The sequence below is a fragment of the Schistocerca serialis genome, chromosome 4 (assembly GCF_023864345.2).
Source record: "Schistocerca serialis cubense isolate TAMUIC-IGC-003099 chromosome 4, iqSchSeri2.2, whole genome shotgun sequence".
Lineage (NCBI taxonomy): Eukaryota > Metazoa > Arthropoda > Insecta > Orthoptera > Acrididae > Schistocerca > Schistocerca serialis.
Window position 1 is genome coordinate 286,546,226 of NC_064641.1, and position 15,209 is coordinate 286,561,434.

A 15,209-nucleotide genomic window follows, 5' to 3' on the forward strand; every position below is an offset into this window, starting at 1 on the left:
ATTACGAATGAGCTCAGTAAAGGATAAAGAATAATTCAGACGGCTGATGACTGGAGTGCAGTTCTTGAAGTTTCAGTCAGCTGTAGCAAGTCATCTCACTAAAATATCAGTACCATTTCTCTTTCAGTACTGTATCGCAGCTGACCCCCCTCATTCCTATATCCTCCTTTATTTGGTCCAGCTGTCTGTTACTTTGTCTTCTTACTGGCTTTCTACCAATCACTTCTGTACACAGCCATCTCAAACGGGCCCTTGTCACTTTTTCTTTGAAGGAAATGTGTACTCCACCTTCTTCCCTTAGTTTTGTCTCCCCACTCTAACCTACATTTCTGTAGTTGGCAGTTTGCTGTCATCCTGTTTGGATGTTGTGCAGGTTTCCAGTCCAGATGTTGTCATGAAGATAAGGTACGACTGAAGGAGAGTCTGTTTTGATCATAAGGCAGCATGTTCATTCCGTAGTGAATTCCCAACTTGATGGTAGAACTGAACTGATCTTTTAATTTGGTTATTGATCTCATGCTGTATTCTGTTATCATTTGCAATGATGCACCCAAGATATTTGTACTGGCCTAATGTTTCCAGCCGTGTATTTACACCCTTATTTTCCTTTCTTGTTCTGCCTGTTCACTGACACTGCAACCATCTTTGATTTATTTATCATTAATCCATGTGCTTTTAGATGGTCTTTCCTGTGGCCAGACTCTCCTGGATGTCTCCTATGTATTATCCCAAATTACAGCATCATCTCCAAATGCAAATACATTGGTATTCTTTCTGTCGCTCTACTTAGTTCCTTTCATAACTTCATATATGGCAGTGATAGAAAGTAAAGGAGAAGGAGCTCTGCTTTGTTGAATTCTTCTAATTGTTTGGAACTAATCAAAATGATCATTTTCTATCTGTACACAACTGTGCAGCCATCGTAAATCATTTTAGCTTTACCGAGCGAGGTGGCGCACTGGTAGGACACTGGACTCGCATTTGGGAGGACGACGGTTCAACCCCGCGTCCGGCCATCCTGATTTAGATTTTCCGTGATTTCCCTAAATCGCTCCAGGAAAATGCCGGGATGGTTCCTTTGAAAGGGCACGGCCGACTTTCTTCCCCATCCTTCCCTAATCCGATGAGACCGATGACCTCGCTGTCTGCTCTCCTTCCCCAAAACAACCCAACCCAACCCATTTTAGCTTTCTGAATTAGGTTTGTGGGTTCATTTTTCTTTCTTAGGCTTTCCCATATGGTCTTCCATGGAACAGTATTAGATGTCTTTTCAAGATCTGAATACACAAGTGTTAGATCTCTGCCTTTTTCCCAGTGTTTTTCCAACAGCATTCTGTGCATGAGATCTGTAGTTGCACGGTGTTCTCTGAATCCATTCTGCTCTTCCTGTAGCAATGGGTCTATTATCTTCGGTAGTTTCTCAAATATTTTCAGGCCGTAACATAATAAGATGACTCCTCTATAATTGCTCCATTTCTTTTTGCTATCTTTTTAGGGTTCCACACTAATCATTAGAAATGGAGCCATTACAGGACCACTTTGTTGTCTGTCTGTCCGTTCGTCTGTCCATCTGTCTGTCTGTCCAACTGTTAAGCCCTATTTCTATCTGAAAAATGTAGAGCTATCAAGTTGAAATTGATCTTACATAAAAGGTCTGTGGTCCCTTGGCAGTGTAAAACATTTATGCTTCTAAGTCTGCGCAATTAAAAGAAGCAGCCATTTATGGTCACGTATTTTAATACTCACAAACTCACCCCTCAAAACCTATAGGGTACTTCCAGTTGACTTAGAATCACCAAATTTTCCGAGAAGCATGGTTTCACAGTACAAGTAAATGAAAAAATCCGAAAATTGTGAAATTGTAATTATATCACATATAAAAATATATTTTTGCCATTACAAACTTACATTGCATTCAAATCTGTAAAAAAAAAAAAGTCTCAGGGCCTATTGTATGGATTGTGATCTGCTTTTCAGTAATGGATAGTGATTCACAGAGTAGGTTTTGTTTATAATTCATAAATCATCATCATCATCATCATCATCATCAGCCAATTCAATCATTAAATGATGTGGCCTCTTCGGGTCGTGGATTCAGGTAGGCTTTCAGCAGTCTTCTCCAAGTGGGACGGTCTTGGGCAGTTCTCTGCCAGATGTTACCAGCGATCTTCTTGATGTCTTTGTCCCATCTGTCTGGTGGTCTTCCTCTAGGCCTCCGGTGCTCTCTCGGACTCCACTCCAGTACTAGCTTCGTCCATCTGTTGTCTTTTCTTTTTGCGACGTGGCCAGACCACTGCCATTTCAAGGAACCTACTGTCTCTAAGATGTCATTAACCTTCTTCACAGACCGGATGTCATCTGCCCTTTTCCTGTCCTTTCTTGTATAGCCCAGCATTGATCTCTCCATGGCTCTCTGTGCTGTCCTAAGTTTCCCTTTTGTAAATGAGTTCAGTGTCCATGTCTCGCAGCCACACGTCATCACAGGAAGAATGCATTGATCAAATACTGCTTTCTTCAAATTTACTGGCATTTTTGATCTGAACACTTTTGAATTCTTCCCAAATGCTTGCCAGCCAAGCTTGATGCGTCAATAGATTTCTGGCCTTATGTCTCCCTTCATATTTATAATCTGGTCAAGGTAGACATATTCACTGACCTCTTCTAGCAGACTGTCCTTTACCTTCACATCTCCAGCTGGGACCCATTTGTTGGACATTACTTTTGTTTTGGAAAGGTTCATGTTCAAGCCAACCAGCTGACATTCCGATGCAAGATCTGTAACTAAGTCTTGGAGCTCTGCGAAGTCTTTGGCCAGTAAGGCAATATCATCAGCAAATCTCAAGTTGGTAAGCCTTCTTCCATTAATTCTAATTCCCTTACCTTCCCACCTCAACTTTGACATAGCCATTTCCAATACAGCAGAGAACAGTTTTGGGGAGATGGGATCGCCTTGCTTGACACCCCTCATGATGCGGAATTCTTGAGTTGATTCGCCGATGTTAACATAAGCTGAAGAATTCTCGTAGATTTTCCTGAGCACTTCAATGTATGCTGCTCCCACTCCTTGCTCACTCAAAGCTTGGAGGACAGCTACATGGCTAACGGAGTCAAATGCCTTACACAAGAAAGGAAGTATTCACAATATTAAAAACTACCGTCCTATCAGCTTGCTCTCAATTTTGTACAAAATTTTCACAAAGATCTTGTTAAACCGAATTAGTTCCACCCTAGACTCAGCCCAACCTATAGAACAAGCAGGATTCCGAAGCAATTTTAGCACTATTGACCACATTCTGACCGTTAGTGAAGTGATAAGCAGAGCGAATGAATAATTCATAAATATTGAGTTTTAATTAGCTGAACTATGATGGAATGAACTCCCCTGTCGCTGTGAAGATAATGTCTTTGCCACCTAGCAGTGTTTGGCGTAAGGCCACCAAACTATTATGCCGACAGCTATGCCTAGGACACATACAGCACTTCCATTGTCTGAGATGAGGTTCCAATGTCCCATAAAATATCTGTTGAAGCTTTCCACAGAAAAATCTGACTTACACGTAACATCTGTAGCCCTATGGCTGGATGTACCCATTTTCTTCTTGGGAGACTTTCATCAAATCTTACCTGTAATTGCAACAGGGATGAGAGCAGACAGAGTCAAGGCATCTGAGATTCCCAGTTAACACATCATGTTAATATAACTCCAAAATTAAGAAATTAATTAAAAAATTACAACAGCAAATGTGAAATTACACAAAACATTTTAACTTAAAACTTAAACATTCTCGAATTTCTTGGAATTTCCAGTCTGATATCGATAATAGCCAAAAATTCTACAGTTCTTAATTTCTAGGACAGATGAGTTATCTGTATATGTAATTAAGTTTGTACAGAAATCTTGGTGTGTGTCCGACTCACACATACCCAGATTTACTCGAATGTAAGCCGCACTCGAATCTAAGCCGCACCTGAAAAAAAATGAGACTCGAAATCAAGGGAAAAAAAAATTCCCGAATTTAAGCCGCACCTGAAATTTGAGACTTTAAATTCAAGGGGAGAGAAAAGTTTTAGGCCGCACCTTCAAATCGAAACAAAGTTGGTCCATTGTAATATGAGACACAATTTAGGTTTAATGAATGACGATACAGCTACAGTAGTTTGGTTCGAGTCGTAAGCTTAGCAGTTAAGCTTTACCAGGTAGCCATTGCTATTCGTCAGGCGCTCCGTCCGTATTTATACGGGTACCCTTCCTTTTTCACGTGATTCGTCTGGTTTGAATCAATTGCTTATTTTGCTTTGATCTGGTAAGTGCCGTTTTCTTTGTTATAGGTGTTTACGTCACTCTAAGCTGAAAATGCATTACTGTACTGCGTCATGCATTGTTTGTCGCATTCTGATAGTGCGTGTTTACGGCCTGTCGCCGCCCGCGGCATGGCTTGCTTTTGTGCGCGCTACCGCCGCTTACGATTAAAAAAAGAGAGGAATTGTCTCATTAGCGAAACAATGGCAAGTGACTGCTACTTGTTGTTACTTACACTGCTGCTTTCTTTGATAATGATCGACAAGAACCAAATAATAGCCTGCGTATGATAGAACATGTTCTGAACGAGAGTTAGGCAAAAATTTTTCTCCGTTTGAAAATCTTTGCGGCCGCTTCTTTAGTAAATCCAATTCTGCACAGAAATTGGTCATTTTAGATTTAAAAATCTAGTCAGTTGCCGTGCTTCATTTCTGACTGTATCACTATTAGGCATAAAAATAATACGAATATAAACAGGACACGATACGTATTTTCTTCCGCGTTTGCTGTTGTCTCACTCTAGTTTCGTAGTTTATTTGGCAGACAGGATTTAAATGAGATAGCAACAAACAGGAAAGAATACATGGCAAAATGTTTATATTCGTATTATTCTTATGGTGAAGAGAATACTGCATGTGATTCACATTTCATCAGGTTCCTATTAGCAACAGTCTTGCCAGTCGGATTTTCATAGTACATTGAAATTCTGCTACTTTCGAAGATGAACAATACGTAATTTGTATTTACTTCGTTGGATAATGTATGAAAATGCAGTGGTCGAAACTCGGGGCGGAGAAAACAAAGCTCGTCTTCCACCTTTTTTTTATTTATTTACTGACGCGGAGGTTTTGGCGCCAGTATTTATCTTTGTGCCTACGAAGCATGCCTGTGTAGCGCTACATATATTTGACAGCAGAAGTTAGTTGTGGTGGCACCTACCAACATTTTTCAGAACTTCCGCTTGCTTTGCACTCGATTCTAAGCCACAGGCGGTTTTTTGGATTACAAAAACCAGAAAAAAAGTGCGGCTTAGATTCGAGTAAATACGGTACTATTATTCACTTTCCTATCATCTGCAATTTTCCTGTTCTTCCATATTGCATCTGTTATTCTATCAACCACTGTATTTCTAATGGACTAGCTGATTTGATCATGTCTGCACTGTCTTCATCAAATTCTGTTAATTTTTCTGTGTGTATAATATAAAGGGCTGTTTCCACCTCGTTCTATGTTGGTGGACCCTCTTGATTAGGCTTACCATTACAACTAAAACTAACCTGTGTCGTTACTTCATTGAGGTCTTCTCCTGGATTGCTGTATAGCTTTTCAAAATAGGCCTTCATGGTCTTCCTTATTTCTGTTTCTCCCCTGACTATGTTGCTGTCTGGTTGTTGTATTGCTGTTGTGTATTCATTGTGTCTTCTCATATTTCTTATAGTTTTGTAAAATAGTTTAGAATTAACTTATCTTTCCTGTTCTAGTTTATCTGTGAAATCAATCCAGACTCGCTGTTTTCCTTTGACCACAATTCTTTTTACTTTTTAACTTCTGATCTTGTATTTATGCTGTAATTCATGTACACTGGATTCATTTTTTCTACAATTCTTTTTACTTTTTAACTTCTGATCTTGTATTTCTGCTGTAATTCATATACACTGGATTCATTTCTTCTACAATCCTTTTGCATTTCTTTGTCTCCACCTTCCTGTCTTCATTTTTCTCTTTCACAGCAATTTCGGCTCTGTGGTTCCATTAAGGGGTTTTGTTTACATTTATTTTGCTTCTAGGTTTACCACATACTTCTACTGCAGTTCCAGCAATGCTTTCTTTGAATTTAATCCACTCAACATTTCTTTCTTGTAACATATCTGATGGCACCTTTTTGCCCGCTTTTTGTGCACTCAGCTTGTTTCCCATTTACCTTTTAGATACCAAACTAATTTATCTTCAAAAATATGCTAGAGGATAGGTGTCAGTTGTGTTAGATACAAGTTTAGTTACCCTGAAAAAATATGTATTGGATAAGCAGTAGTCATGTAAGATACAGCAAATTTAGTGTACTTATGTCAAATTTGGTTCTTGGGACAGGATAAATCTTCAAATTCATCAAATCAGTTTTATAAAAAGATGTTAATTTTAGGCTCTTGTTGTACATATACACCTACATCTACATTACACTCTACAACTGATGCATGGTGGATAGTGGAGCATATATTGTACTACTACTAGTCAATTCCTGTCGTGTTCCGCCCGCAAATGGAGCGAGGGAATAATGATTATCTAGATGCCTCCATATGAGCCCAAATTTCCTTTATCTTACCTTAAAGGTCCCTGTTGGATAAATGCCCATACCCAATCATTTAGCAGTATATTAAGTATGAAGCCTCTCTTATAGAAGGTTTTGCCGTGAGATCTTTTACATAATGCGGAAACAATAAAATCAACAACAATTAGAACTTTCAAGCTTCTGGTAAAATTAATGAATTCTTAAGATTTTCTGGGTTTGCAATTGAGATGATGTCGTCACTCCTCAAATTGTTTGTAGGGCTACCTTTGTCACGAGTGTTCGGTGCTATTTGTGCTAGTTTTGTTGTTTGGTTCTGTATGAGACAGTGCTTAATATATCAGAGGAAGAAAGTTTGAAATATCACAGGAAAAAAACATAACGTCAACCCAGTTGCAAATCTGTAGATTAAGAATGTGAACCGTAATTTTATTTGCTCTGAGAGCATGCAGGTTATCATTGTGCATTTGTGGAGAGGAGAAGAAGAAACTATGGTTTGTACATCGTGGTGCTTGGTTAATTAACAGGGTTGACTTTATGGGACTTACTAGGTTCACTGTAAATACTGACTCACTAAGGGCAGTAAAGACATAGAAAGTGACACAACAGCCTTTCCCATAGTGCTGTCTTTGTTTTCATTGGGGATGGCTAGATTCAGTGCAATACACTGTGACAATTGTGACAATTGCAGAAGACTGCCATTTGTGGTGATTAAGCAAAACAAATGCAGTTGATTTCTGTTCTTTTGACAGGGTAATGTCATTTGAGGGGAAGGTTATTGCACCCCTCCTTGTGTTATTGTATATGAGTGAACGTATCCTGGGACCATCATGAATTATGGGGTGATACTAGCTCAACTCATCATTCAAGCATATTTGTTTCACAGTTGATAGCATCAGAAATTAACTGTATCAATTTCACTTAATGCTGCAAGCAGCATTACTTCTACTCCAGAGGCTGGTGGACAGCTGCCAAGAACATCTTTTCCACATACACCTAAACGATGTTAAGTTTATCATTTCAGCCTGTTTACACTGTCAATGCCCAAATACCATTTGCAGTATCTTCCAGCAACCTACAGAAAAGCTTTTATCCTGAACACAGGTACCGTATTTACTTGAATCTAAGCCGCACTCGAATCTAAGCCACACCTGAAAAATGAGACTCGAAATCAAGGAAAAAAAAAATCCCGAATCTAAGCCGCACCTGAAATTTGAGACTCAAAATTCAAGGGGAGAGAAAAGTTTTAGGGCGCACCTTCAAATCGAAACAAAGTTGGTCCATTGTAATATGAGACACAATTTAGATCGAATGAAAGACGATACAGCTACAATAGTTTGGTTCGAGTCGTAAGCTTAGCAGTTAAGCTTTACCAGGTAGCCATTGCTATGCGTCAGGCGCTCCGTCCGTATTTATACGGGTACCCTTCCTTTTTCACGTGCTTCGTCTGGTTTGAATCGATTGCTTATTTTGCTTTGATCTGGTAAGTGCCGTTTTCTTTGTTATAGGTGTTTACGTCACTCTAAGCTGAAAATGCATTACTGTACTGCGTCATGCATTGTTTGTCGCATTCTGATAGTGCGTGTTTACGGCCTGTCGCCGCCTGCGGCATGGCTTGCTTTTGTGCGCGCTACCGCCGCTTACGATTAAAAAAAGAGAGGAATTGTCTCATTAGTGAAACAATGGCAAGTGACTGCTACTTGTTGTTACTTACACTGCTGCTTTCTTTGATAATGATCGACAAGAACCAAATAATAGCCTGCGTATGATAGAACATGTTCTGAACGAGAGTTAGGCGAAAATTTTTCTCCGTTTGAAAATCTTTGCGGCCGCTTCTTTAGTAAATCCAATTCTGCACAGAAATTGGTCATTTTAGATTTAAAAATCTAGTCAGTTGCCGTGCTTCATTTCTGACTGTATCACTATTAGGCATAAAAATAATACGAATATAAACAGGACACGATACGTATTTTCTTCCGCGTTTGCTGTTGTCTCACTCTAGTTTCGTAGTTTATTTGGCAGACAGGATTTAAATGAGATAGCAACAAACAGGAAAGAATACATGGCAAAATGTTTATATTCGTATTATTCTTATGGTGAAGAGAATACTGCATGTGATTCACAATTCATAAAAGTTCCTATTAGCAACCATCTCTTGTCACAGGTAGGAAAAATTTCAGAACGTACAGTTGGCCATATTGACAAACATCCCAAACAGTCTTGCCAGTCGGATTTTCTTAGTACATTGAAATTCTGCTACATTCGAAGATGAACAATACGGAGTTTGTATTTACTTCGTTGGATAATGTATGAAAATGCAGTGGTCGAAACTCGGGGCGGAGAAAAAAAAGCTCGTCTTCCACCTTTTTTTTTTTATTTATTTACTGATGCAGAGGTTTTGGCGCCAGTATTTATCTCGTTGCCTACACAGCATGCCTGTGTAGCGCTACATACATTTGACGGCAGAAGTTAGTTGTGGCGGCACCTACCAACGTTTTTCAGAACTTCCGCTTGCTTTGCACTCGATTCTAAGCCGCAGGCGGTTTTTTGGATTACAAAAACCGGAAAAAAAGTGCGGCTTAGATTCGAGTAAATACGGTACATTCTCCCAGGTATTACCGTGCCAAAAGTTTGGAACTTTATTTTCTTTTCTGTAAGATTAAAAATATCTGCCAAGGAAAAAACAAGTTTTTCTTAGCGTATCTACATCTGCATCCACATTTACACCCTGCAAGACATCTTTCAGTGCTTAGTAGAGTGTAAAATATGTACTAGTGTGGTTCTCGTTCCCTCTTATTCCATTTGTGAATTTTACATTGAAAGAACAAACTGAATTATGTTACTTGGAAATGTTGAGTGTTGAAATTAGCCATAGTCAAGAAAAATATGTTTCTTGCAATTCATCGTGCACGATTTTGGTTATTTGTTAGTTTAATGTTAATAATTCAGATTGAAGAACTGGACAAACTTGACTTTTTATTGTGTCTTGGTCAGCCAACAACCCAGTCATTTACATCTGGCCGATAATCAAATCTTATGGACTAGCTTAATAGGAATTAGTTGTCCAACTGAATCTGGACTGTTGATCAGCTACTGTAATGATGGCTGGGCAGTCTTGGAAAAAATGTAAAGGTGGTCAAGCAGTCTTGGAATAAAGCCACAGAAGATGAAAGAAATCATTTAGGAACTATTATCTGCAGGATACATCCAAATGGTAAGGGAATTAGTAATGTTCTAGTTGTATTGATAGCCGGCAGGTTGTATCATCACTGCTCATTCAAGTAAATTGAATTATTTTTCTGATCATGTCTCTATAAAGCATAAGCATAGTCATATAACAAATAGCTTAAATGCAGATGATTTAAGATTAACATTAACATAGTGTAATATACAAAAGGGCAGGTTTAATCAGAATGAGGATTTCTGAATATTTGTAGTCTGTGATGGTATCAAGAGTGTGGAAAGTGACATATGTGATCAGAGTAACACCAACTAAGAACTAGTCAAGCTTTGTGCATAGTCTGGTGGAATTCTGTCGCTCTGCTTCTTACACTCCACTATCACTCTTTCCTTTAGCCCCTCTCACTGTCTCTTGCATTTTTACATTGCAGTATTGATGAACTTTTTCTGCACTCTTTTTCCTTTCACATATCTAATAACTTTAACCATTTAATCATCAAATCATGTAGCTCAGTTAGATTCTCAGAAGATCAGTCATCAACTGTTTGATATCCACTGTGTCCTGCAGAAAAACAAACTAGAGTGAAATATACACTTATATTGGTGTAGTTCACTTTTTGCTACTGCTTCTATAGTACAAATAAGACTTATAATTCCAGGTGATGTATTTGTATTTTTAAGTAGTAAGGGATGAAATCAAACAATGTAGGATCTGGGATGGAATAACAACATGAATTAGGATCGATTGCTACCATCCATGTAGAAGAGGTGTTGAGCAGTGGAAGGCACATCTAAAAGTAGACTGTTGGTTTAGCTGCTGGAATAAATCCTTCGTCGGATGAAGAAACACCACACACACACACACACACACACACACACACACAGAGGGAGAGAGAGAGAGAGCGCAAGAAAGCGCCATTGCACTGGGGTGAGTCATGATCTTGACTTGGGTGGGTCATGGGGGTACAGAAGACAGGGGAAAGAGATTAGGAGGGTAGGGGTCAGAGAGCTGTAGTACTGCCTGTGGGAGTACTTAGCTGCAACTGCTGTGCTGTGTTCTACATGGGCATGACCACTACCAAGCATTCTATCTGTATAGATGGCCACCACCAAACTGTGGCCAGGAGACAGATGGACCACCGAGTTGCTGAGCATGCCACTCAACATAGTGTACTTGACTTCAGTGATTGCTTCACAGCCTGTGACATCTGGATTCTTCCCACCAACACTAGCTTTTCTGAATTTCTGTGTGGGAACTTTCCCTGCAATATATCTTTTGTTCCTGTAATTCCCCGTGGCCTCAACCTTTATCAGTCCCAGTAATTGAATCTCTCTGCTTCCCTGGTCCACCAACAGCCTCACACACTCCTTCTGTTCTCCTAGTGCACCTGCTTGTCCCTTTCTCTTCTCCCTGACCCTCACCCTTCCCGAGCAGAAGCTCTTGATGCCCCACCTAGCTGCCACAAAGAGCCCTGTCCAGTGACTAATATACAGCTTATTTGTAAATGTGGCGCCGGCTGGTGTGGCTGAGCAGTTCTAGGTGCTCCAGTCCGGAACCGCACGACCGCTACGGTCGCAGGTTCGAATCCTGCCTCGGGCATGGATGTGTGTGTTGTCCTTAGGTTAGTTAGGTTTAAGTAGTTCTAAGTTCTAGGGAACTGATGACCTCAGATGTTAAGTCCCATAGTGCTCAGAGCCATTTGAACCATTTTTTTGTAAATGTGGCTGTTCACTGCTCAGTGTCTTGTCTATGTTGTGAGTAGCAATCTGCTCTATTCATGTTGTTATAAGTAGTAAGAGGAATTCAGTACTTGACCTTATTTCTTTATTCATATGCTTTATTACTTTTCTTGGTGGAATGTTTGTTGCTTCACTACACCTTTATTTTCAACAGATGCCACTGGAAATAACACGAAGCTTTATACAGAATAGGGATGGTTCATATGAACCATATCGGCATAAAAGTGATGAGAATGAAATTTATAGAAAAACAAATTGCCAACCTTTGATTAAGCCTCTTGAACTGAAGACATTCCTAAAAGTTGGTAAGTACAGTATTATACAACAACTCATGAGATTTCATCTCAGGATGGAGGTCTGTTGTTATGATGACTAGTGTGTGTTGGGGAATGTCAAAACCATTATAGATCTTAATTTTACATATAATATATCAGGCAGTATCAAAGTATTTATTGCTTTGTCTCTTGTAACAAAAGCATTGTGTCATCAGTGACCAAGTTTGCTACCCTAATCATTAACTCAGGATTAAGTGATGTGGATCAGGAAGTGGAAAGTATTTTTCTTAATAGTACTTTGAAACGCATTTCTCAAAAAATTAGCACATTAAACATACTGTAGCAGCTGCATATGACCATTTAAAATGAAAATATCAGTGTGGTTGTCCATGACATCTTCTGATCCAACTTGGTATAGAATAGTCATTCCACCTGATAAACTCATATTGCATCCATGTTTTGTAGCTTATGGTCTGCATCTTTCAATAGCTCTATGACCCCCAATTGTGCAGCTTTCATTTTACTTACCTGTTGACCTATATGTATAATCATTGGGATGACTCAAATTTGGTTAAGTCACGTAGATACCGTACTTCCTGGTATGATGGGTCTTTTCCTTTGGGACAAAGTGTGTGTACTTATGAAGGTAAAGGTGGCCTTTTGCAGTGCTGCTCGGTGCTCAGATTAAGTTTTCGGTATCTTTATCGAAGTGTGCCCAGTAGACATCTGGATGCAAGATGTATTTCTTGGATATCATTCCCCAGCAACACCTATGTAGCAAGTGTATTACTTGGCTCTGGAGACTCTATGGTGTTTGTTTCATGAGAGCCTTTTCTAAATGAGAAGAATAAATGCATGCAAGCGCTTACAGCTGTGTAACTCAGCTTGCACTAATGTAGCACATATGTTGCATTCTACCTAATACCTTGTGCAACTATATATGCATTAATTGGGAAATTGCCTAATGATTTCTAGCTAATCATTTTGGTTAAGGAACACAAGTCCCAAACATTGAATCCTAATTATTGCCTTATGAATAGACACGAGGAAGCTTCTACATGCTTGTCAACTGAAGTGGATGTCGTAATTTTTTCAGCTTAGGTTTAGAGGCTAATGTTGTGGGCATTGGGCTGTTTAATGTTGTGGGCATTGGGCTGTTTCTGTTGTGACTCGCCGATCGTTCAAAGTGCTGCTGCGCAGTTATGCGCGTCCTCTACATGCGGCGCTGTCTGCCAGCCATGCAGCAGCAGCGCCACCTAAGCGGCCAGCCAGCCAGCCAACGGCCGCTAGACTTGGGCGCAGTTATGATTTGACTGTTAAAGTGTACACACGTCTTACTCTATTTACTTGATCTGTGACTTTCTTGTATTGTGTCTTCCTTGAAATATATTTGTTCAACTTGAAGTTGTTACAATTGGCGACGAGGTAGTGATTTTTCTTTTCTGTCGTTGACCCACATGTTTCCATGGTTACTTTAGAGCAACTATTGCAAGGTCTCATAGAACAGCAAATGCTTCTCACAAATGTGATTCGTGATTTCGTCGTGGCATCAAATGTGGGGCGTCTCTTGTCGTTGTCTCTACCTACTTTTCCTCCTTACGACGAGACGGCAGAAGACTGGTCTGATTACGAAAAACGTCTTTGACAGCACTTCTTGGCATTTTATGTCGCTGACGAACAAACATTTAAGTCTCGGTTCCTTTCATGGATTTCACCTCAAATGTATCAGTTGTTGTCGCAATTGGCTCCTTTGAAAGATCCTGCGTCTTTGTCCTTTGCTGAAATGTGCTCACTTCTGTCTGTCTATTTTCAAAAGCAAATGCATGTGGTAGCCTCTCGTCTTGCCTTTTATTGTTGTCAAAAACAACTGAATCAATCCTATCACGCATGGGCTGCTGAACTTTACGGCCTCAGTAGAAAGTGTCAGTTTGTTACTGAAGTTCACAAAGAATCCTAGGCCGATTCCATGGTACGGGATGCTATTATCCAATCGGCGCCCGACGAAGAAGTTAGGCAACGTGCCCTTCACTTGGCAAATCCGACTCTAGATGAAGTCCTATCCATCGCTCAGTCTTTTGAAATTTCTCGTGCCGCTGGAGTGCAAATAGAGGCATGGGGCGACGTCAGGGAAATACAACCTCTGTGCGATGTTGACGAAGCATGTCCCCGCCGGCTGACGTGGCCGCAGTACACTCCCAAGCGCAGCCTCGGCCTAACCTTAAACAAACCTCTAAGAAACTGCAGCAAAACCCACGGCAGCTTCCTCCATGTCCGCGGTGTTTTATGAAACATTCACGAGAAGATTGTCCACAACGTTGGGCTGTATGTCACAAATACAAAAAAAGGGTCATGTGTCATCCGTTTGCAAATCCGACCGCCTGCACGATGTTCATGAACATTATTCAGATTCTGATTCTGTGTTGTCTGTCAATTGTACTTCTTCCCTTTCACGGAAGTTATTCCTCACTGTCCAAATACTTGGTCGAGATGTTCGCATGCAGGTGGATACTGGTTCTGCTGCCACTATCATCAGTTCTCAGACGTATCTTCAGTTGGGGTCTCCAATCGTGTCACCTGTCACTAGGCACTTAGGGACTTACAATAAACAGAAGATTTCTCTATTGGGACAATTTGATGCTGAGGTATCTTACAAATCTGTCATTCGCACTGTTCCCATATTTGTGGTCGACCTTAGTAATCAGGAGAATCTTTTTGGTTTCAATGCCTTTCTCATTTTTGGGTTCTCCTTAGATGACTCTGTCAATATCGTCTCTGATGCTATTCCTTATGCTCAATTGGATTCCTTGTCGACGACATTTTCGTCCCTTTTTTCTCCTGGGTTAGGCCGTGCAAGCCACTTTGAAGCTCATATCATGCTCAAACCCACTGCTCGGCTTAAGTTTTTTCGGGCTAGGCCCATTCCTGTGGCCCTTCGTGATCAGGTCAAATGGGAGCTGGATCGCCTCACTGCTTCAGGGGTCTTGCTTCCTGTCACTTCCAGTGAGTGGTCCTCTCCTGTTGTTGTTGTTGCTAAGCCAAATGGTGATATTTGTCTCTGTGGCGATTTCAAAGCCACTGTAAATGCTCAATGCCTTATCGACACTTACCCTATGCCTCGACCTGAAGAATTGTTCACTAAACTTGCTGGAGGCCAGTATTTTTCGGAACTTGACCTGTCAGAAGCTTATCATCAACTTCCTCTTGATGCTGCTTCCCGGCAGTTTCTGTTCCTTAACACGCTTTTCAGCCTCTATCAATACCAACAATTGCCATTTGGGTTTGCCAGTGCCCCTGCTCTCTTTCAGCGATTCTTGGAACAATTATTGCTCACTGTCCCTGGGTGTATAAATTACCAGGACAACTTTGTTGTCACTGGCTCCACCACTGACAAACATCTTCAAAATCTCCGCACACTTTTTCATGTCTTACA

At 40.3% G+C, this 15,209-nt stretch overlaps 1 protein-coding gene across 1 annotated transcript in view; it reads left to right on the forward strand.

Annotated features, from left to right (window-relative positions):
• The window catches only part of LOC126473885 (uncharacterized protein C2orf42), a gene marked incomplete in the record, with an annotated part of 222,134 nt that overhangs the window by 191,509 nt on the left and 15,416 nt on the right, over nt 1-15,209 (forward strand). Inside the window, 1 exon segment of the mRNA XM_050101223.1 lies at nt 11,659-11,809. Coding sequence (XP_049957180.1) covers nt 11,659-11,809 — 151 coding nt within the window.